This window comes from Pseudophryne corroboree, chromosome 7 (genome assembly GCF_028390025.1).
Source record: "Pseudophryne corroboree isolate aPseCor3 chromosome 7, aPseCor3.hap2, whole genome shotgun sequence".
NCBI lineage: Eukaryota > Metazoa > Chordata > Amphibia > Anura > Myobatrachidae > Pseudophryne > Pseudophryne corroboree.
In genome coordinates, this window is record NC_086450.1 from 360134422 (window position 1) to 360160194 (window position 25773).

General features: G+C 45.3%; 1 protein-coding gene across 1 annotated transcript in view; it reads left to right on the top strand.

Moving 5' to 3' along the window:
• CYTH3 (cytohesin 3) overlaps positions 1 to 25773 on the top strand; it is a 262694-nt gene that overhangs the window by 97871 nt on the left and 139050 nt on the right. Inside the window, exon 3 of the mRNA XM_063934469.1 lies at positions 5059 to 5123. Coding sequence (XP_063790539.1) covers positions 5059 to 5123 — 65 coding nt within the window. The remainder of the gene's footprint in view (positions 1 to 5058; positions 5124 to 25773) is intronic.

Below are 25773 nucleotides of genomic sequence, written 5' to 3' on the forward strand. Positions count from 1 at the left end.
GAGCATTTAAAGGATGTATTTCTATATATGCGAGATGCACAGAGGGATATTTGCACTCTGGCATCAAGAGTAAGTGCGATGTCCATATCTGCCAGAAGATGTTTATGGACACGACAGTGGTCAGGTGATGCAGATTCCAAACGGCACAAAGGTGTATTGCCGTATAAAGGAAGAGGAGTTATTTGGGGTCGGTCCATCGGACCTGGTGGCCACGGCAACTGCTGGAAAATCCACCGTTTTTACCCTAAGTCACATCTCTGCAGAAAAAGACACCGTCTTTTCAGCCTCAGTCCTTTCGTCCCTATAAGAGTCATATTTGCCCAGGGATAGAGGAAAGGGAAGAAGACTGCAGCAGGCAGCCCATTCCCAGGAACAGAAGCCTTCCACCGCTTCTGCCAAGCTCTCAGCATGACGCTGGGACCGTACAGGACCCTTGGATCCTACAAGTAGTATCCCAGGGGTACAGATTGGAATGTCGAAACGTTTCCCCCTCGCAGGCTCCTGAAGTCTGCTTTACCAAGGTCTCCCTCCGACAAGGAGGCAGTATGGAAAAAAATTCACAAGCTGTATTCCCAGCAGGTGATAATCAAATTACCCCTCCTACAACAAGGAAAGGGGTATTATTCCACACTATATTGTGGTACTGAAGCCAGAAGGCTAGGTGAGACCTATTCTAAATCTAAAAAATTTGAACACTTACAAAGGTTCAAAGCAAGAGGGAGTCACTCAGAGCAGTGATAACGAACCAGGAAGAAGGGGACTATATAGTGTCCCGGGACATCAGGGATGCTTACCTCCATGTCCCAAATTTGCCCTTCTCACTAAGGGTACCTCAGGTTCGTGGTATAGAACTGTCACTATCGGTTTCAGACGCTGCCGTTTGGATTGTCCACGGCACCCCGGGTCTTTACCAAGGTAATGGCCGAAATGATGATTCTTCTTCGAAGAAAAGGCGTCTTAAATTACCCCTTACTTGGACGATCTCCTGATAAGGGCAAAGTCCAGGGAACAGTTGGAGGTCGGAGTAGCACTATCTCGGATACTGCTACAACAGCACGGGTGGATTCTAAATATTCCAAAATCGCAGCTGATCCTGACGACACGTCTGCTGTGCCTAGGGATGATTCTGGACACAGTCCAGAAAAAGGTGTTTCTCCCGGAAGAGAAAGCCAGGGAGTTATCCGAGCTAGTCAAGAACCTCCTAAAACCAGGAAAAGTGTCAGTGCATCATTGCACAAGGGTCCTGGTAAAAATGGTGGCTTCCTACGAAGCAATTCCATTCGGCAGATTTCACGCAAGAACTTTTCAGTGGGATCTGCTGGACAAATGGTCCGGATCGCATCTTCAGATGCATCAGCGGATAACCCTATATCCAAGGACAAGGGTGTCTTTCCTGTGGTGGTTACAGAGTGCTCATCTTCTAGAGGGCCGCAGATTCGGCATTCAGGATTGGATGCTGGTGACCACGGAGGCCAGCCCGAGAGGCTGGGGAGCAGTCACACAAGGAAAAAATTTCCAGGGAGTGTGATCAAGTCTGGAGACTTTTCTCCACATAAATATACTGGAGCTAAGGGTAAATTTATAATGCTCTAAGCTTAGCAAGACCTCTGCTTCAAGGTCAGCCGGTATTGATCCAGTGGGAAAAACATCACGGCAGTCGCCCACGTAAACAGACAGGGCGGCACAAGAAGCAGGAGGGCAATGGCAAAAACTGCAAGGACTTTTCGCTGGGCGGAAAATCATGTGATAGCACTGTCAGCAGTGTTTCATTCCGGGAGTGGAAACTGGGAAGCAGACTTCCTCAGCAGGCACGACCTCCACCCGGGAGAGTGGAAACTTCATCGGGAAGTTTTTCCACATGATTGTGAACCGTTGGGAAATACCAAGGTGGACATGATGGCGTCCCGTCTGAACAAAAAACGGGACAGGTATTGCGCCAGGTCAAGAGACCCTCAGGCAATAGCTGTGGACGTTCTGGTAACACCGTGGGTGTACCAGTCGGTGTATGTGTTCCCTACTCTGCTTCTCATACCTAAGGTACTGAGAATTATAAGACGTAGAGGAGTAAGAACTATACTCATGGCTCCGGATTGGCCAAGAAGGACTTGGTACCCGGAACTTCAAGAGATGCTCACAGAGGACTTATGGCCTCTGCCGCTAAGAAGGGACTTGCTTCAGCAAGTACCATGTCTGTTCCAAGACTTACCGCAGCTGCGTTTGACGGCATGGCGGTGGAACGCCGGATCCTAAGGGAAAAAGGCATTCTGGAAGAGGTCATTCCTACCCTGGTCAAAGCCAGGAAGGAGGTGACCGCACAACATTATCACCACATGTGGCGAAAATATGTTGCGTGGTGTGAGGCCAGGAAGGCCCCACGAAGAAATTTCAACTCGGTCGATTCCTGCATTTCCTGCAAACAGGAGTGTCTATGGGCCTCAAATTGGGGCCCATTAAGGTTCAAATTTCGGCCCTGTCGATTTTCTTCCAGAAAGAATTGGCTTCAGTTCCTGAAGTCCAGAAGTTTGTCAAGGGAGTATTGCATATACAACCCCCTTTTGTGCCTCCAGTGGCACTGTGGGATCTCAACGTAGTTCTGGGATTCCTCAAATCACATTGGTTTAAAACCAGTCAAATCTGTGGATTTGAAGCATCTCACATGAAAAGTGACCATGCTCTTGGCCCTGGCCTGGGCCAGGCGAGTGTCAAATTGGTGGTTTTTTTTTTTTTTCTCAAAAAAGCCCATATCTGTTTGTCCATTCGGACAGGGCAGAGCTGCGGACTCGTCCCCAGTTCTCTCCCTAAGTTGGTGTCAGTGTTTCACCTGAACCAGCTTATTGTGGTGCCTTACGCCTACTAGGGACTTGGAGGACTCCAAGTTGCTGGATGTTGTCAGGGCCCTGAAAGTATAGGTTCCAGGACGGCTGGAGTCAGGAAAACTGACTTGCTGTTATCCTGTATGCACCCAACAAACTGGGTGCTCTTGCTTCTAAGCAGACTATTGCTAGTTGGATGTGTAATACAATTCAGCTTGCACATTCTGTGGCAGGCCTGCCACAGCCAAAATATGTAAATGCCCATTCCACAAGGAAGGTGGGCTCATCTTGGGCGGCTGCCCGAGGGGTCTCGGCATTACAACTTTGCCGAGCTGCTACTTGGTCAGGGGCAAACACGTTTGCAAAATTCTACAAATTTGATACCCTGGCTGAGGAGGACCTGGAGTTCTTTCATTCGGTGCTGCAGAGTCATCCGCACTCTCCCGCCCGTTTGGGAGCTTTGGTATAATCCCCATGGTCCTTTCAGGAACCCCAGCATCCACTAGGACGATAGAGAAAATAAGAATTTACTTACCGATAATTCTATTTCTCGGAGTCCGTAGTGGATGCTGGGCGCCCATCCCAAGTGCGGATTATCTGCATTACTTGTACATAGTTACAAAAAATCGGGTTATTATTGTTGTGAGCCATCTTTCAGAGGCTCCGCTGTTATCATACTGTTAACTGGGTTCAGATCACAGGTTGTACAGTGCGATTGGTGTGGCTGGTATGAGTCTTACCCGGGATTCAAAATCCTTCCTTATTGTGTACGCTCGTCCGGGCACAGTATCCTAACTGAGGCTTGGAGGAGGGTCATAGGGGGAGGAGCCAGTGCACACCACCTGATCCTAAAGCTTTACTTTTTGTGCCCTGTCTCCTGCGGAGCCGCTATTCCCCATGGTCCTTTCCGGAACCCCAGCATCCACTACGGACTCCGAGAAATAGAATTATCGGTAAGTAAATTCTTATTTTCATACTCACCTGTCCGAAGTCCACTGCCGGGCGCTGCAGCGGCAGCCGTCGCGGCCAAAGAACAAATAAAAAATGCCCGCTGCGCATGCGCAGTTCAATTTTTGTCTCCAAAACATGGCGGGCGCCATGTTTCGGGAAACCTGCGCATGCGCTGTAGACTCCGGCATATTGCCGGAGCCTACGGTGCCGTGGAGAGGAGGGGGCCCACCCGGAGTGTGCCCACGGGCCCCCTCCACTCTTAAGATGCCCCTGAGTTAATGTTTCTCTTCAGACTGCTAATCTCTCTTTATTTTCCTTACACTAATTAACACGATTCGTGCAGTATAAAGCCACAAACGCCACAGGTTTACATAAAACTCACTGGTGTAACGCTGCCGTATACCATGACTTTATACCAGCTTGTCAGTGGAGAATTTTATCACATAGAATACATGCATACTGCTCTGGTGGGAGGCTAGCTCTTCTTGTTGATAGGGAGGGTCATAGCGAGTATGCTTCGTCTCCATGAGAGATTATGACATAAGGAAAGATGGGCAGTGGGATGTGGATCACTTTACTTATTATACTGCAGTATTTTGCTCCAAATCAGAGAGTGCTCCCGTTTTTACTTCCTAACCTGACTCCATTATTCTGCTTATATGAGGTGAATACTGTGGCAGCAATTAATATCTCGATGACATATGATCCTTTTTCTGTGCTTGCACGTGTTAAGCAAGATGAAAAGCTCCCTGTTAAACCTCTATTATGCTTTCATGTTGTCATCTACGTCCTGCTATTGCACTACTGGCAGAAGGCTACCTTTTTTATTATTCATTGGCTCTATACACACATCGTTCATTTGCGTTTACTGCGCGCTGGTGGTCACTTGCATAGATCTGTGCTGTGCATGTACCTTACATAGGCAGGGTGACAGCCTTGGTAAATTCTGTACCAGAAATCTGTTTGCCTGCGTCACTCATGTACACGTTACAATGCAAACTCTGGTCTTCACACAAATGCTCCCGTCATTCTTCTTACACTCTATGTTTAAGTTTGTGATGTGACTTTTATACAGAGACTTACTTAGGTCTTTCTTTTGAAGTGTTTTATGTTCTTTCTTCAGATAAAATGGTTTATATAGAATCTTAATAGTGGCATAATTGACCTGTGATGTTAAAGCCTCACTAATCCCCTGAAAAGCCTCATGCGCAATAACTCCCACGTGTAAATGGGATCACTTTCATTTGATATTAACCGCGTGTAACCTTTTATATGTCTTCTTCCCTTCATACAGAGGTTGAAGTTTGAAATTGCTGAGGTGATGACTGAAATCGATAATCTAACATCTGTGGAAGAAAGGTAGGAAAGCCTCCATAATCCATCAAATTTCATGTGTTATCTCACACAACGCTGGTCTGCCAACAGGAAAACCACCTCCTGCGTGGGGGGGGTGAGCTGCCAAATTAGGGCCTTCCATAGTCCAGGGCACCTTGGTTAATGTAGGTGAGAAAGTCAATACGGTCAGATGTTAGTGAGATCCGGTCAGTGAATATCATTATAGGGTAGCACTTCCAGAATAGTCTGGGATCTGATAGGTATTCTTGCAACCGCATTGCTGGCTCAAAAGCTGGGCACCTGAGGAATATTATATACCAGCATGGTTTCCTTGCAACAAGTTCTACATCTAGTTCCCACACCCCCTATTAGAAGTGATAATGCTAAATTCCCTTGTCGTATAAACAACCCTTTATGAAGTCTAAGAACACTGTACGCTGTTTACTTAAGAAGTACCGTAATGGTACGCTAGTTGCGTAACGATCGCTCAGCCGTAGGCGAGACGCTCAAGCGTCACGTTCGCTCACGGCCCAGTGATCACAGGACACGTTATTGGCTATGACTAGAGTAATGATTCGCTATGGCGTAGCGGACGCTCGAGACCACGAGGAGATCACCAGCGGCGCAGACGCTCACAACGCTATACCTTTATGTCTAAACCTTATACCAATGAAATACACGGAATACCTTAATGTGAATACAGGGTGTAAGTGCAACCTTGTGTAACCTGACTAACTACAAAGCTGCTTGAGCGTCACCGACGCTCAAGTGAACACTTAACACTATAGGAAATACACAGATACTGGTTTAGGGTCCAAAGCCTATTAACTGTATTATATCTAGTATACTTGTAAAAAGGGGATAACAGTACAAATGATACACTACAATATAACAAAGACTTCCTAACCAAAATACAATACTATCTAGTACAATACAATACTAGTCTAGGGGAGATACGAGAGAAAGAGAAGGGAAAGAGAGAGAGAGAGAGAGAGAGACGGAGAGAGATGAGAGAAATTGGCTCACAGTAAGACAATGATTACGGAGAGAAACTTCCGCACAAGGGTAAACGATCGCATGCGCCTGGACATCCAGCACCCGATTTTCAGCAATGAGAACCGTTGAAGAGTGAGAGCTGGATGTGGTCGGCCTGCCTATTTATGCCCCACACACAATGCAATCTCATAGTCCCTACAATCCCATTGTCCATTGGATGAAGGAATTCGACCCTGTATCACAACAAAAGGTCATAGGTTGATTCATACAGGTGGGCTGTGACGATTTCAAACAGCTCAGGTGGGTGGGGAACTAGGTTTCCCGCCGCATACCTGAGTATGAGTAAATAGTAGAAATGGACATAAACTTCTTATGTCCATAACTATTCGCACGAGCGATTAATACGCTCCAAACCAACACCGGAATATTGCTAATTAAATACTCTTCCGATGGGTACCAAACACTGCTGTATGATTCCTGTTAGACCCTTCGTACAATACAAAGAGGGATTACTTTAAACAGGGACCTTCTATTTTAACCAAACTTTCAGAAACTATCAAAGGGATCATGATCTATAAACTACATTAATTGTGAAAATATGTAACGAATGAGTCGCACGCTACGACTACATAAACTCTACCGTAAATACGCATACCGCGCCTGCGAGTGCACGCTATTGCGGGTATGCGCCTTCACGGGAGAGCGTACGCATGCGCAGCACGGACCAGTGTGCGGTGCAAATATGGCAACGTGTATGGGGATATTTTTCTGACTTTGACAGTCCACCCTTTGGCAGTCAATAATAACTGCCACCTTCTAAAACATTTCAAAAGGAGAAAAATATATGTCAGGGGTTAATTCATTTCCATGGTTGGGTGAGGGAGGAGAGAGGAGTAGGTGTGAAGAGGGTATGACCTAGTGTGATAGCAGAAGCATGTGTGTATGAGTCCATGTTTGGAGGAGGGTCATGTATCATCGTGCCGTACGTGTTGTAAATCAAGCTTCGAGGTATTGCGAAGTATACATTTGAATTCCTTCTTATCCTGTGGTACAGGTCTGTGGATGGGCTGTCAAACTTTACCGAGCTCTTTTCGGATTTTGAACAAAATGGGGAGCACATTTTAGTTGATGATACATGAATGGGGGAGGTATGTGGTTGCTGATATCTGTGCCTGTATTCCCTATCGTCTATGTGTGTCATTACCTGAGGGTTGTAGAGATGAAGATAAAGAACACTTATGGAAAATGCAATGATATTCTATGTCAGGGAAATGTACATCTGTCGTCGAAGTTGTGTTCGGTATCTGTTGAGAGTCGTCTTCTTTGCGCTGTATTGCTCCTTGGGCATGAGCAAATAGCTTTGTCAGAGCCATCGGATTTACAAAAAAATGTTGGGCTAGCGTGAGTTTAAATGTACTAGGGAAACTGGGGATCCATGGCAAAGTTCATCAAGTGTCCATTTCTCAAGTGGTCAAAACTTCATCTTTGGTGCTTGTCTGTTGTCTGTATAGCGTCTCGTCAACTTCCTCGTCCAAGGGGGTCTTTGTATCTTGGAGAAAAGCAGAAAAACAGGTGAAAGAAACGGACCGTATAATCGCATTTTCATCACATTCGGGTTTCTATTATTGGGTCATAAATCAAATCCAGGTTAATTACAGTTTCCTCACTCCTCACGCTCATCACTTTTGTACTTTGTTTGCACCTCATTAAAGCCTGCCCGCATCTAAATATCAATCCAATCGATATAACGACACCTAAGATACATAGTAGAAACTTTCCAACATCCATTATGACTCCTTGAGCCCAGTCTCCTAAACCGGAGAACCAATTTCGCGGGTTCAACCATGACACCCAACCAGTCAGCTCATTACCTACAGCAGCAAGGGTGAGATTGTGTTTTCGACGAAATTCCCACTTTAATTGCAGAATATCGTCCATCTTTTGGTCTATGACCTCTACCGGATCCTCGGTGCTATTCGTGATATAAGTGCAACACTTTATGCCGTACTGTGTTGCCAATGTAACACAATATCCGCCTGTTACTGCTGTAAGATAATTAAGAACCATCCTATGCTGAACTAGTTCTGTTTTATAAGCTTGAAGTTCTCTTCCAGTGTATCTAAACGTGTCATCATACATTTCAGTGATATTATCTAACAAATTGGCGAGTGCGGAAATGTATCTATAATTCATCACTCCTCGAGCGGTGCGAGTGAAATCTAACGCTACCAGAACCTGAATCCCGGTGGATTCATGGATAAGATCAGAGGCCGGATGCTCTAACCTTTCTGACAGTTGTCTTTTAACTCGGTGCTCGTAATGAGTGTGAGTATAAGGAGCTTGGGCACCACGGTGTATGTCTTTCATTTTGTCATGTGTAACAGTCATCACTTCAGGCAATACTTTTCCAATATAACACAATCCTTCAGAGTTTGGGGCAAGCCACTTGTACGCCTTTCTCCCGCATATGAAATATGCGTCATCGGGGAGAACATATGGGACGGAGAAGGACATTACCATGTTACAAACCTTCCAGGTGAAATCTCCTGACCCTAATTCTTCCATCTGCTTAATGCACGTATCAGTTTGTACGATATGTGCACAGTATCCTGGTGATACCTCTCCAACTCTAGTAATCCTATTTCCTAAGGTATATCGATACCGGAAAGATTTTCCTCTACTGGCTATGTGGCGTACAAGCTCTGTATCTGTAGGCATTCTATCTGCTCTGTGTGAAAAGGTCATGGTAAGGTTGCTCCATGACACTTCCCAATTTCCCGGTTTTCTGGGATTGGAGATATTGAAACATAAGAGGGACCTATCCACATGGTATTGGTGGAGCTTCAAACTAGGAGGGCTGGAGATATTAAACCTCCAGTCCACCGGTCTCCCACCACTTAGCTCAAGTACCTCCCCTAACGTTAAAGGAAATGGTACTAGCCCTGATTTGCTATGACCCTGAGGTACTTGAGAGCATACCCAACAATCTGTTTGGTTTAACACATTACCCACTAAAGAGTGATAGTCACTCAATGGATGCCGGTCCATATGGATATTAAAACTGGATTGGCATTTCTTTATGCATCCATCTTCAACCAGATTATCACAGAGCCTACAGATACAATTTTCTTCAGCTAACAATCCATCAAAGAAAATGTTTACAGATAACATGGTTGTTAGATCGTGCCCGGTACTCGCCTTTGCTTGGTGATTGGGTTGCTATTGGAAATTTACACCTCCGTCTCAGTCATTAGAACCTTTCTGGATCCTTTCTCGACCTCACTGGTACTCTCACCGAAACAGACTGCTCTGGTCAACATCCTGGTTAACGGGAAAATCCATATTGCAGTCTCTTGGGGCAAGTCCATCTTACAGGAGGAGAAAAGAAGAAATTTGTAAAGGGGGTATAAGAAAACAGTTTGAGGGGGAGAGAACTTGTTACGATAATAAGTTCTCTCGTCTTGTTGTTCTTCTTGTTCTGCTGTCTTCTCAAAGGTGCTGTCTCTCAGTCTTCCAAACGAACATTCTGGTGATGCAATGTTCATTCCCAACCGACGATCTTTCTGTAAGGAGCAAAAATCTGGCATTACCATTGGTCCAACTGAGGGGTGACATACCATCTTTAAACCATGGAAACATGAGTGGGAAGAGAGAGATAACAAAAAAAAACAAAAGAGGTAGAGAACAATTCATGTGCATATATACATTACATAACTCGACAATAACCATTAATAAGGAAAGAGAAACAAAGCATTTTTAAACATTGTCAACATTAAGAAAACATTGTTAGCATTAGAAAATCATTGTCCGACTTATTAGGCTGTCATATCTATGTGTCTAATGGTCTCCTTGAGCAGTCCCTTCCCACCAGCACCTGCATTACTCCACTGTCTGTATCTGGCCAGAAATACATTGTGGCGGAGGTCATGCTGGGGTTTGGTAGACTTCTGCAAGGACCAAGTGGATATGCAATGTGTGAATTCTTACCAATACTAGTCAGAGATGGGGATAGAGAGAGAGAGAAAAAAAACATTTTTTTTTTTTTTCACAAATACATTTACAACTTTTCACCTGGTCATTCCTGTGTCTTCAGTGAATGACCTCCCACTTTATTAACCGTTACCTCAGGCTTGCCTCCATTCCTAATAATCACCTTTCCTGCCTATGTGATCCCTGATTATAATGGTGTGTATTGTAATTTTGCTCATTTCTTGGTCTAGGGGGTCTAACTTTATGTGGGTTATTACAGTTGCTAGCATAATGCCCTTCTCTCCTACAATGATAACAAATCCTGGGCTTCCTCCACGTGTCAATGACCTGAGGTTTTGGTTGATTTGATGCCTCCTCAAACGCTCGGATGCTCATCATCATCAATCGTTTCCCCTGTACTTCCCTGATTCCTTGGGTTTTATGATTATGGTGTTGTCTTTCTCTTGATCTACAATCTCTTGCAAAGTGTCCCTTTTTATGACAATTGTAACAGACTTCCATATCTGGATTTCTCACAGGGGTGTGGGGCTTTTGTTGGGGTGGTCTTGTGTTTTGGGCCTGTATATTTGCTGCCATTAACTCATCTCTTTGTGACTCTCTGTATCTGGTGATATTCTGATCATGATTGATGACGGCCTCTCTTAGTGCGGTCACCGAGATATCTCTCCAGTTTGGGTTGGTGGTCTGTACCCTTGTTTTTAATTCATCTTTTAAACCATTCATTAATACCTTAACCGCTATTCCTTTATGTTGTGCATTTGTCTTGATGTCTGCGATCCCAGTGTTTCTAGCCATTATTTGTAGTGCTCGATTGAAATAATTAGAAACATTTTCCCTTTCGTTTTGCCTTATGGAGAGAATGTCATTCCACTTGACAGCAGCTGGGAAATATATTCCTAACTGTCGGTTAATCTGCCTAATACATTCCTGATTGTGTTCTTCCATACAAGGTACCTCCGTGTTTAATTTACAATCAGCAATGAACTTTTCAGGGTCAACACTGGAGGGCAAACATGCCCTCAGCACTGTCCGCCATTCTTTGTTGGTGGGTTCTGTGGCGTTTCCTAGTTCTTTAATAAACTTTTGACATTTGACTAGATTTTTCCTAGGATCAGGAAATTCAGACACAATTGATCTCAATTCGGTCCGGGACCAGAGACAGCGCATTGCACTGTCCTTGACGGGAATGATTCCCTGATCGTCAGTCTTCCCATTGGGGACTGAGATCACCCTGGCCAGATCGAGCTCAGTTACATCATCTTGTGTTGGTCTTACAATATGGGGTACATTTGTTTGTGCGTGATATGGAACATTGTACGTACCTGTGGACACGACCTCACCTGACCCTCCGTTAGGGGGTTCGATTATTGCCTTTACCAATTTGGTCGCGTCCACCTGGATGGCTTTTGTGATGGTTGCTGGAAGAGGTGCTGACATCGTTCTGGGCTCACTTTCTTGTTTGTATTCCTGAGGGAAGTTTGACATGGGGTGCAACTTGCATAGGTTAATAGTTGTACATTCAACAGTATTACAATAATCATTGTTACAGTTATTACACTTATTCTTATAATCTATACTACAGTTGCTAAGAGCGTTTTTATTGTTCAACCTTGTGCTTTTCTCCGCAACCATAATCCTCCCCGATGCCATGTCTCTCCTCTCAAGATAAGATTCAGAAAAGTCAATTGACTCTCTTTGTAATTCACCTTCCTGTTGCCCTAACTGCACATAATCATAATGTTTACTTCGTCTCTTTGTTGGTTCAATGAGACATATCCTCCTCCTTAAATTTTGTAACACGTCTGGACTGAAGCTACCTATTCTTGGGAATTTGTCCCTGTCTTGTACAGTCATTCTCTCCCATTCATCACATAAAGATTCTGTGTGACTTCCGTATTTTTCACACATGATGTACCTTGCCGACCCAACGGGTCGGTTCTCTGAATCAACCCGAACCGAGGTTGATCGCCCCCTACCTGAACAACTGGCCCCCATAATTCTGCAGGTGTTGCTTATTCCTCCTTGGATCTTTATCTCAAGGTTTTCAGCGAACCCTTACAAACAAACCAAGATGTCCTGGGCAGGCCGGCGGTGGCGGTTTACCAAGTACCCCACTTACTTCTCGCCCACGTTGGCCAGTACTGCAATAACTGTAACCAGAGCTGCTGTACCCAACCCAGGGCCCCTGTGAACCTTCTGTTTACTGGAACATATGAGGGTTACCCGAAGGACACTTACTCTTTCCAGTAAAGTTGGGGTTGTTAGATAGTTCCTGAGTGACCAGCGAACTTCCCTTTAAAATTAAAAAATTACACAAATCACGTCAGAATGTACAGATAGCGTTTGTGACCACTTTACTCTAATGGTATTAGGTCAGATTACTAACTACTGCACACAATTACGTGCGGTCCAATCGTTCAGTACATAAGCACTACTTGTCAGGTACTGAAAGATCAATGGAATCGATGTTTCTGGCCGCGATTCCTTCAGCAAGAGCTTATGGCCTATATGGGTTCTGCACCAACACCCCCAGGGGTTGTGCCACTGGACTTTTATAGCGGACCTCTTTGTCTATTTTACCTGTTACCTTATGACCTCCTGGTCTGTTACCGTCTGTTAATGACCTCCTGGTCTGTTACCTTATGACCTCCTGGTCTGTTACCTTATGGTCCGCTATACTCTAATGCTCAAATATTATTTAACCAAGGATGCCTCCCTAGCCACCGTATATGTCACTTACACGTGTGTCCCTTGACGAGTACCCGACTTTCCTTTTGGTTCAACCTCTTAAGTTATATAAACTTATGTAATAAAAAACACACTCACTCAACACATGTACACTTTGTTTCTATATCTATTTCTGCGCAGAAATTGTCTTCAGTCCAACTGTGTTACCAATTAGGAGCAGGATCTGTTAAACTAAATTTCAGATTTTTCCAAAAATAGATTTGCGTTATTTACCGCTGTGCGTTACTTATCGCCTTTGCGCTAATTATCGCTTTGCGCTAATTCAACTTTTCGTGACTTGAGCTACGTTGCGTAACCAGGCGCTACGTTGCGTAATGTACGCTGCGTGCGTCTGCCGTTTGGATTGCGTACGCAAGTCTTTTGTTAGGGACACGTGTACGCAAAACAAAGATCCACCGTAACACAATTTCTACCTTTATCAATGTAGGTGATCCCTGATCATCTACCGCACACCACACTGACTGCCTTGTCTCCTAGACAAACCGTGTGTTGTTCTATACTTTAACTATTACCTCTACTATGAAATAACAGCAAATCTCTTTTTGCACTTTCTATCAACTATAAAACTTGGCAAACAGGAATAGTGATATACGAAATTTGAAAAAGAAATGCAGATAAATGTATGCGTGCGTGTATACGCAAGGCAGAAGAGAAATAAAACAGTTTTAAAAGACACAAGCGTTTTGTTCTTACTTCCGGTTCCCGGATTCCTTCAGCACTCTTTATCTAAGCGAAGCAGACGCTTATCCCGTCAGCACTGCGAGACAACCTCCCACCCTTTGCTGGGGGGATAATGTCTGCTGATCTACCTAGTGCAGATATGAGAAGGATAGGACGAGTCCCCAATTGACAATGCTAAATTCCCTTGTCGTATAAACAACCCTTTATGAAGTCTAAGAACACTGTACGCTGTTTACTTAAGAAGTACCGTAATGGTACGCTAGTTGCGTAACGATCGCTCAGCCGTAGGCGAGACGCTCAAGCGTCACGTTCGCTCACGGCCCAGTGATCACAGGACACGTTATTGGCTATGACTAGAGTAATGATTCGCTATGGCGTAGCGGACGCTCGAGACCACGAGGAGATCACCAGCGGCGCAGACGCTCACAACGCTATACCTTTATGTCTAAACCTTATACCAATGAAATACACGGAATACCTTAATGTGAATACAGGGTGTAAGTGCAACCTTGTGTAACCTGACTAACTACAAAGCTGCTTGAGCGTCACCGACGCTCAAGTGAACACTTAACACTATAGGAAATACACAGATACTGGTTTAGGGTCCAAAGCCTATTAACTGTATTATATCTAGTATACTTGTAAAAAGGGGATAACAGTACAAATGATACACTACAATATAACAAAGACTTCCTAACCAAAATACAATACTATCTAGTACAATACAATACTAGTCTAGGGGAGATACGAGAGAAAGAGAAGGGAAAGAGAGAGAGAGAGAGAGAGACGGAGAGAGATGAGAGAAATTGGCTCACAGTAAGACAATGATTACGGAGAGAAACTTACGCACAAGGGTAAACGATCGCATGCGCCTGGACATCCAGCACCCGATTTTCAGCAATGAGAACCGTTGAAGAGTGAGAGCTGGATGTGGTCGGCCTGCCTATTTATGCCCCACACACAATGCAATCTCATAGTCCCTACAATCCCATTGTCCATTGGATGAAGGAATTCGACCCTGTATCACAACAAAAGGTCATAGGTTGATTCATACAGGTGGGCTGTGACTATTTCAAACAGCTCAGGTGGGTGGGGAACTAGGTTTCCCGCCGCATACCTGAGTATGAGTAAATAGTAGAAATGGACATAAACTTCTTATGTCCATAACTATTCGCACGAGCGATTAATACGCTCCAAACCAACACCGGAATATTGCTAATTAAATACTCTTCCGATGGGTACCAAACACTGCTGTATGATTCCTGTTAGACCCTTCGTACAATACAAAGAGGGATTACTTTAAACAGGGACCTTCTATTTTAACCAAACTTTCAGAAACTATCAAAGGGATCATGATCTATAAACTACATTAATTGTGAAAATATGTAACGAATGAGTCGCACGCTACGACTACATAAACTCTACCGTAAATACGCATACCGCGCCTGCGAGTGCACGCTATTGCGGGTATGCGCCTTCACGGGAGAGCGTACGCATGCGCAGCACGGACCAGTGTGCGGTGCAAATATGGCAACGTGTATGGGGATATTTTTCTGACTTTGACAGAAGGAACTAACCTTATCTTGTGACGTTACCTGGACACTTCCGTGACATTTGTGAATGTGTGCTTGCGTACATGTGATAGGGAATATAGATTGTAAGCTCCACTGGGGCAGGAACTGATGTGAATGGCCAAATACTCTCTGTAAAGCGCTGCGGAATATGTGTGCGCTATATAAATAACTGGTAATAAATAAATAAATAAATAAATTGCCTACAGCAATGGTCAGTAACACACATTCTAGACCAGGCTTCCTTTCCTTCTACATACCGGTTACATTTTAGTCACAGATAAAACATGGCTTTTTTGTTTTTTTTAACAGATTTATTTTGATAATATTTGGGAGGAAGCTGTGCAGAGAGAGAAGTGCGTACAGATGGCTGTTTGGGGGAGGATTTGTTTAGAAGACTTTATATACTCTTTACATCTCAGACTTTCCAGAGCCAGAGCTCCCCCCACTATGATTATCCTTACATAGAAGGTCTGAGACCAAGCTAGTACATTGGGCCTGATTCAGAAGTGGATGCAGTGCTGTGATTGATTAGCAATGGTGGACACACGGGGTGATTCAGACCTGATCGCTGCGGTGCGTTTTCGCACAGTGGGCGATCATCAATAGACTACACATGCGTATGCACCGCAATGTCAGCCAACAACAACGGGCATCGCTGAACAGTGGCAGGCTGGCGCGAAAATTTCATTCGCACAGGCGTTCACAAGGTGATTGACAGGAAGAGGCCGTTTGTGGGTGGTAACTGACCGTTTACTAAGAGCGTCCGGAAAAACGCAGGCGTTCCCAAGCGTTTTAAGGGAGGGTGTGTGACGTCAGCTCCAGCCTCCATTAGCCTGTTTCTATCGCACTGTAGGAGTAAGTCCTGGGCTGCGCACAGACCGCACACAGTGGATGTTTGCAGCTCCGCGTACACATGGGATCGCACACTTGCACGGCGAATTTACACTCCCCCTTGGGCGGCGGCTATTTGAACGCAAGACAGCAAAGTTTGCAGCCCAGCGATCAGATCTGAATCACCCCCACAGAGAGGATTTTTTTGCAAAGTGAATGACAGGTAGTGACCGTTTGTTGGAGGTAACGGGGGGCCTAGAAAATGCAGGACATTTCAGGGGCGTCACTGCAAATTCATACGCACATAGAAAGGCTGTGGCAGCTTACTTGTGATGGACACTCTGGGCAGATGATCCTTGATGTCACCAATGGTGCATCTTTTCATGCAAGCGGGAGATCAGAGATGCAGTTAGTGGGGCGTTTCTGAACGCATCTTTGCAGCAGCGTCATTAGGATATTTCCACAGATCCACTGCATACGGAATCTCAGTTGCGAATGCGTCTATCTCTGATAGGCCCATTAACCATACCTTTTATGTACACTGTTGACTAGTAAAATATGGTTGGTTAGTAATGTCATCCCTTGTGTGAGGAATGACGTTACTGATAGGTGTGGATTGAAGCGTGTATTCATGCACATATGTGCGCACTTCAGCGGACATCCATATAAGTGCAGTCATTGTCTTTGTAGAACAGAAGATCCAGCTGCCGTGTAATCATCGGGGGATGTTCTAGGTAACATCTACTACTATTACATGTAACTGAACTTTTTTATTTATGTTTTAAGCACATTGGGTTTCATAATAATAATCATTATGATTATAATTTTTATGCTTAATTTATATGGCTCCAAAAGATGTCCGCAGTGCAGTTAATAAATGAACAATAAATTATAGATCGGTGTTTAGTATAACTATTAGCACTACGATGCAATTAAACAGAAGAAGGAGGGAACGAGGGAATTGAGGCGGGGTGTAGTAGGGTATGCCGGCGGCCGGGCTCCCGGCGGCCAGCATACTGGCGCCAGAAACCCGACCACCGGCATACCAACAGCTGGGCGAGCGCAAATGAGCCCCTTGCGGACAGCACGCTATCCTCCCTCCATGGGGGTCGTGGACCCACAAGAGGGAGAAAAGGTGTCTGTGTGCCGGCTGTCAGGATGCCGTCGCCGGTATACAGTGCGCTGGGATGCCGACAGCTGCCAAAACTGAAGACCACCCTTGAGGCGAAGGGTAGAGCAACTCACTGTGACAATTCACTTGGGTGGGGGGGGGTAGTAGGAAGTAAATTTACACTTGGCAAACCAGAATGAACAGATTGGATCATTGTCGCTGGTGGGGGGTTAGGAGATGGGAGGAGCACTGGTGATAGTGTTTGGAGCAGACAGTGAGAAAAGAAGACCTTGCCGATGCGGGCTTACATAGTCAGCAGTGTGCACACTAGATGACGTGCAAAAGATATCTTTCACAATTTCCCTTGAACTTCCTGGAGCAAAGAGCTAGGGCCCGGTTCAGACCTGATCGCTGCTATGCATTTTCACACAGCGGCCGATTATAAACAGACTGCGTATGCACCGCAATGCACAAGCGCGTCGCCAAACAACGACAGGTATCACTGAACAGCGACAGGCTGGTGCGAAAATTTCAATCGCACAGCCATTTGCATGCTGATTGACTGGAAGAGGCCGTTTGTGGGTGGTAACTGACCGTTTTCTGAGAGTGTCTGGGAAAACGCAGGTGTTCCCAAGTGTTTTCAGGGAGGATATGTGACGTCGGCTCCGGACCCAATCAGTCTGTTCTCTTCATACTGTAGGAGTAAATCCTGGGCTGCTCACAGACTTCCCACACTGGTAAAAACGTTAGATAGTGAGTGAGGTGCGAACGGATTTGCAACTGTTTGCTGGCTAAGGGATATTTGTAGCACGTCGTACACATGCGATCGCACACTTACACAAGCGAATTTACACTCCCCTTGGGCGGCGACTATCTGAACGCAGGACAGCAAAATTAGCAGCACAGCGATCAGGTCTGAATCACCCCCATAGTGCATACACACTAACAGATATTAATAAAGACTGCTTTCAGTGACGTCACCCTGCCACAGCCCCGAACAGGGCCCTGACTAGATTTGTGCGGAGCAAGCACCACACATAGCGCTGCAGGGTAGGGGGCACTGTTGGCAGCACTTGTCAATTACCTGTTTTAATTACTTTCACTTGCAGCTTCCCCCTTTTTGAAATCCAGCGTCTCCTGACCGTCCCTGTCTCCTACCCCCACCCCTTCTTTCGCCAATAACTTTACAGCAGCGGTGTTAAACTTGCGACCCACGGACCGCGTGCGACCCCTACGGCATCCTTTTGCGGCCCCTGGCCAGGGGTCCTTATGTGGTCCGTTGGCAGGAAATTGAGCCAGAACGCTGACCAGGTTAGAGGAGGTGTGTGTCCGGCTCCGGCCCCCGCTCCGGGATGTAGCCCACCTCGTCCAAGCTGCGTAGGGTGACCAGGGGCCGGCTCAGCAGCCGTCACCCCCCCCCCCCCCCCCCCAGCATAAGCAGCAGCAGCACCGCAGGCAGGAACGGGCTCTGGACATCAGCAGAGAGCGAGGATGGGAGTGAGGTGGAGACTCTCGGCACAGGCCAGCAGCATGGCCCCCAGCAGACATAGCACGGCCAGCGAGGGCAGCGAGCAAGGGAGCGACTCCATCACCAATCTCACCTGAAGCACAATGCTGCTCTGCTCACCTGCCCGGCCTCTTATATCACCGGGCCCCGCTCCTGGCAACCCAGTGGTGTCACACAGCAGCACACTGTACACACCACACAGATCATGTAGGAGAAAATACAGTAGTGCCATCACCACAGTAGGGTGCCGGCCTTCTGTTGGGGGAGTCAGTGAGCGGGGGCAGGGTGTCTCTACACTATGAGCTTCTCTGTTTTGCTGACCTGACCATGCTGTCTGTGCTGGCTGGAGCTGGGGGCAGATCGTACTGCTGGAAGGACAGAATCGGTGGCTGTTCTCCTCACCTAGATGCAAGTACTCTAATGTCCAGACGGGGGCCGCATGACTGTTCGCGCCTTCCTGCTTTCAAGCTACTGAAAACGACCTTCCAAAAATGGCTGCCACATCAGAGTAGACAGATATGAGGCCTCCTCTAGTATCTTTAATAACTATCTTCTCTAAGGCGGCGGCCATCTTGGGAGAGACATTTTCAGTAGAGCACTGCGGGTAGGGTTGCCACCTCATCCCTTTAATTCTGGACACATATTAATTACACATGCACTGTGGCTGGCTGACTTTAAGACTCCATTTCATCTGGTTTTAATCAGCCACAGAACCTGTGTAATTAATGTGTCCAGAATTAAAGGGATGAGGTGGCATCCCTAACTGCGGGTGGACGGTGCACGGCGGAGGACGGGCGGATCACGGCAGTGGATGGACGGGCGGCTGCGGTGGGCAGACAGCGTCATGAGCTGCCCGGGCCCTCCCCTCTCTGTCAGAGAGGCTGGGCCCAGGACTGCTGTGCGCCCAGTACCCTCTGATGGCGTCCCTGGTGGCAGGGGTCAGGTGACTGGGCGAGAGGGAAGGTGAATGGGTGAGGGTGGCAGGGGGTAGGTGATTGGGTGAGGATGGCAGGGTCACTATACTGGGGGCTTTACTTGTAGCTGGCATTATAGTGAGAGCAAAATGTTTTAAATATTCAGAAATACGGAATAATCCATTATCCAAAATGCTTCTGATCTCAAGTATTTTGGATAAGGGATAATCGACCTGATATATGTTGGTCCCAATCCTCCTCAGTAGTTTCCATTATAGTGCTGTTAATACTTTATTTAGCCTTTGTGCTAATGAGACTCAAGTGCATGATTTTGTATTAAACTGTAGTTGCCACATTCGTGACCTGTCTACTTAGATCCTCCTACAAACCCCTTCCGGGGTGTCTACCCTGTTGCATACCTTTGAGTAATCTGCAAAAAGGCATACTTTCTCTTGAGAAATGAAATGCAAAAGGTGAGTGATTCCTTAGATGGTGATAGGATCAAATATAGTCACTTTCCTTTATGATGTGCACTGTCCCTCTAAAACATAGAATCCAAAATCCTGATTTTTTTTCCAATAGAAATTTTATCTGTACTGTGCCAAATGCCTCTTTCAATGATGTCTCCTATTTTTTCAGTACAGTTTCATGCAAGAAAGAGTGAAAAAACACATAGCATAATACATTTTTTTTTTTGTGATAAAAAAAGGACACATCATGCAATAAAATAAGTCCAAAGGTACATGTATACAACACTCAAGAATGGGTTCAGACAGGCAGTGATTGCAAATGGGTAATTACCAGAAATTTTGGAACTGGGTTTTAATCAGTTTCAAAAAGGCATAGGGAGGATGATATATCACCATGCGGTATCCCGGGTAGACTTGCAGGCACTCCCCTCATTAAGGTAATGTCCTCCTTGCACTCTTCAGTTGCCTGATCCCCACTAACGCGTTTCAACCCCCTCTGGGGTCTTTTTCAAGGTAATGAGTGTTGGTAGTCCATCCAAACAATCCTTACAGTATATACCCGTAATATCCAATCTCTTCACTTCCCCCTACTGAAAAATATATAACTGCTGAAGCTGGTCTCTTTCCAATTATAGATCTTCTCTGTTTATGGTCACATGATTTAGTTTCCATCTCCAGGGCAACAGTGTGTTTTCCTATTAACACTGATGTTACTTGATATTGGTCAAATGTTCTGGTCCGGCGTCTATCTGCTGCCATATTTTATGCTTCCATAATCTCCATCACTGCATTTCCATTCCCATTCCCATGGAGATGGCACTGTGACTGCTTCATTTCCTCCCCGCCTGCTGTCTTGGTGACATGTCTGGCACTCTGTATTTCCGGATTCGGGATAGATGCGTGCCTGTCATCCCTTCCTTTAAACTTGGGATTTTATATGTATTTTATCTGGGCATATATTACATATGCAGAATTGCTGACATTGTTCATATATTAATTTTTTCTGTTTTTTTTTTCTTTTAGTGCATGTTGCAATTACCTCTATCTGTCCCTATATCCCTGCTGCCTCACTCTCTGTTTCTACACCCCTGCTGCCTCTCTATCTGTCCCTACGCCCCTGCTGCCTCTCTATCTGTCCCTATGTCCTTGCTGCCTCTCTATCTGTTTCTATGCCCCTGTTGCCTCTTTTTGTCCCTAAGTCCCTGCTGCCTTACTCTGTTTTTGCCTGAACACTCTCTCTATGTTCCTGCTGCCTCTATTTGTTCCTACATCCCTGCTGCCTCTCTCTTCGTCCCAACTGCGTCTCCCTAAGTCCCTGTTAACCCTCTATCTGTCTCTGTCCCTGCTGCCTCTCTATCTGTTTCTATGCCCCTGCTGCCTCTTTCTGGGGGACATGTACTAAGCAGTGATAAAAGTAGAGAAGTGAGCCAGTGGAGAAGTTGCCCATGGCAACCAATCAGCTGCTCTGTACATTTTTATAGTATGCAAATTATAAATGTTACGTCGATGCTGATTGGTTGCCATGGGCAACTTCTCCACTGGCTCACTTCTCCACATTTATCACTGCTTAGTACATGTCCCCCTCTGTCCCTAAATCCTTGCTTCCTAACTCTGTCCCTATGTCTTTGCCGGAACCCTCTCTCTGTGTCCCTGCTGTCACACTCTCTGTCTCTATGTCCCTGCTGCCATTCTCTCTCTGGAGACCCGAGTTGGTGGGCCCTTAAAAATGTTGCTATGGGGCCCACAAAGTTCTAGTTAAGCCTCTGCCTCTATAGAATTATGGGGCTCATTCAGAGGTGGACGCTAATGGAACCTCTGCAGTTGTGCAGAATTATGCAAAAGCTACATGAGGTGTATTAAGTAAAAAAGTAGCCCAGGATTCTGTAATGTGCTGCTGCATCTGAAGGGGCAGCACGGGATCATCTGCACATAGGACATCGAGTAACCATGAGGATACTTGGGATGTCGCGGGACCAGATCTTGCCGGGTGCAGTGCGGTGCCCGCTCATGCGCAGATAATGAAACATCAGAGATTTATGTAAATCTCAGAATCAGTGAGGGGGGGGGGGGGGGAGGCGCACAAATTATCTTTCTGGCACAGGGCACCAATATGTCTAGTTACGGCTCTGGCTCCGAGCATGCAGTCATTAATGATGTAGCCAAATTGAGCTTCATGTACAGATGACCGAGGACCTCGTTAATGACTCATAGGAGCGCATATTGTTAACGATATAGTGCGTACACACTAGACAATATTATAAACAGTATCGCTCAGAAGAGTGAAAATTAGTGATATCATTAAAAACATTGCTTAGTGTGTATGGGGCTTTAGAGGGAGGGAAGTTACAGGATGGCGATCTGGGAAAGCGAGTAGGTGGGACGTCAGAAACACAGAGTTATGAGGGGGGATGCTAGGCTTTCATACAGAGAAGTCCTAATAATATTGCCTTAACGCTCCAATGCATTATTGGTCCAGGTAGTATTGGTTTTTTACTGTCCAAACAAACTTTAATTTGCGGGCAAGCAATATTTTTGATACCCGCAGGCTGCAAAACATAGAATAAACAAAATACCAAAGTGGTGAAATACTCAAATATTGTAAAACAGGACAGAAACCTCTATTATCCTTGCTGGATAACTCTGAGGAGTCATGTAGCCAATGTACCTACAAATGTCCCATTGTAGAACTTTTGGTAGTCCTCTCTATGCAACAGATGTGCTGGATTTTAAATTCTACTTATTTTGTCCATCCTTGCTCTATTTCTAAATTTTCCTGCCAGCTCTACATGTGACAAGCTACAAATTGTGTACATACCAAACCACTGACAGCATAATGAATCATTTTTCAATCAGTATCTGTAACACTTCAAGTTTCAAGTACCAAGGAATACATGAACGTAAGAATGTGTGTATATACTGTATACTGTGTGTGTGTGTGTGTGTGTGTGTGTGTGTGTGTGTATACTCATCCATCCTGCAATACCATCAGGGAGGCGTCTTATTGGCTCCAAATGTATTCTGCAGCAGGACAACGACCCTAAACATACAGCCAATGTCATTGAGAACTATCTTCAGGAATCCTGTAAGTGATTATATAGCCCCCACAGAGCCCTGATCTCAACATCATGGAGTCTGTCTGGGATTACATGAAGAGAGAGAAGAATTTGAGCAAGCCTACATCCACAGAAGATTTGTGGTTAGTTCACCAAGATGTTTGGAACAACCTCCCTGCCGAGTTCCTTCAAAAACTGTGTGCAAGTGTACCTAGAAGAATTGATGCTGTTTTGATGGCAAAAGGCAGTCACACCAAATATTGATTTGATATAGATTTCTCTTCTGTTCATTCAACGGCACCCAATCTCGCACCCTGAAATCAGTGCCAATTCACACAAAATTGCTAGGACTTCTATGGGGTGGTGAGCACTCTTGTGCAAATTTGGGTCACTGTAAAGGGCACCCGCTAGATTATCGCAGCTAATTGGATTGACCCCCAAGTAGCTGTCATTGTGTCACACCAATGATCTTCCCATTGTGAATGCTATTTATGCTCATACTTATGCAAAGAAATAAGGGTACATTACTGAGAATTGTCAGTGTACTGTAATCGAATAAAAATATATGTGTGTATGTAGTCCTCGAAGATAGAATTCACTCCACAAAATATCAGTCTGATCAGATGGGAGATCTTTTGTAGAGTGATTTTAGAGTGATTTCTTTCCAGTAGGAAGACTTGGGAGTGCCGTCTGGAGGTCAGGCACTCTATGTTCATACACAGAAAGTCATCGGAGCATGACTTGATTTTTCGGTTAGGTCATTATGAAGTGCATATGTATGTATGTATGCATGTGTGTATGTGTGTAAATATAAATATATATATAAATATATATATATATATATATATATATATACACACTGCTCAAAAAAATAAAGGGAACACTAAAATAACACATCCTAGATCTGAATGAATGAAATATTCTTATTAAATACTTTGTTCTTTACATAGTTGAATGTGCTGACAACAAATCACACAAAAATTATCAATGGAAATCAAATTTATTAACCCATGGAGGTCTGGATTTGGAGTCACACTCAAAATTAAAGTGGAAAAACACGCTACAGGCTGATCCAACTTTGATGTAATGTCCTTAAAACAAGTCAAAATGAGGCTCAGTAGTGTGTGTGGCCTCCACGTGCCTGTATGACCTCCCTACAACGCCTGAGCATGCTCCTGATGAGGTGGCGGATGGTCTCCTGAGGGATCTCCTCCCAGACCTGGACTAAAGCATCCGCCAACTCCTGGACAGTCTGTGGTGCAACGTGGCGTTGGTGGATGGAGCGAGACATGATGTCCCAGATGTGCTCAATTGGATTCAGGTCTGGGGAACGGGCGGGCCAGTCCATAGCATCAATGCCTTCGTCTTGCAGGAACTGCTGACACACTCCAGCCACATGAGGTCTAGCATTGTCTTGCATTAAGAGGAACATAGGGCCAACCGCACCAGCATATGGTCTCACAAGGGGTCTGAGGATCTCATCTCGGTACCTAATGGCAGTCAGGCTACGTCTGGCGAGCACATGGAGGGCTGTGCGGCCCCCCAAATAAATGCCACCCCACACCATTACTGACCCACTGCCAAACCGGTCATGCTGGAGGATGTTGCAGGCAGCAGAATGTTCTCCTTGGCGTCTCCAGACTCTGTCACGTCTGTCACATGTGCTCAGTGAGAACCCGCTTTCATCTGTGAAGAGCACAGGGCGCCAGTGGCGAATTTGCCAATCTTTGTGTTCTCTGGCAAATGCCAAAAGTCCTGCACGGTGTTGGGCTGTAAGCACAACCCCCACCTGTGGACGTCGGGCCCTCATACCACCCTCATGGAGTCTGTTTCTGATCGTTTTGAGTAGACACATGCACATTTGTGGCTTTCTGGAGGTAATTTTGCAGGGCTCTGGCAGTGCTCCTCCTGTTCCTCCTTGCACAAAGGCGGAGGTAGCGGTCCTGCTGCTGGGTTGTTGCCCTCCTACGGCCTCCTCCACGTCTCCTGATGTACTGGCCTGTCTCCTGGTAGCACCTCCATGCTCTGGACACTACGCTGACAGACACAGCAAACCTTCTTGCCACAGCTCGCATTGATGTGCCATCCTGGATGAACTGCACTTCCTGAGCCACTTGTGTGGGTTGTAGACTCCGTCTCATGCTACCGCTAGAGTGAAAGTACCACCAGCTTTCAAAGGTGACCAAAACATCAGCCAGAAAGCATAGGAGCTGAGAAGTGGTCTGTGGTCACCACCTGCAGAACAACTCCTTTATTGGGGGTGTCTTGCTAATTGCCTATAATTCCCACCTGTTGTCTATATTCCATTTGCACAACAGCATGTGAAATTGATTGTCAATCAGTGTTGCTTCCTAAGTGGACAGTGATTTCACAGAAGTGTGATTGACTTGGAGTTACATTGTGTTGTTTAAGTGTTCCCTTTATTTTTCTGAGCTGTGTGTGTATGTGTATATATATATATATGTATATATGTGTATATATATATATATGTATATATATGTATGTATGTGTATGTATATATATATATATATATATATATATATATATATATATACACACATACACTGTATTTTGCTACTTTAAGAACCTGAATCCTATATTTTTCGTTATAGGCCCACACAGCTTTTATTTTATTTTTTTAATGCTATGTTGTAACAGTGACTGACTTCCCAAGCCTATGCTCTATTACGTCTTTCTAGCTCATGTGGAACGATGATTAGCTGAAGATGCACGTTGCAGCTTATGAGACAGGGAAAAATTGAATTTCATGTTGTATTAATATTTTAGCTTTCTTTAAAG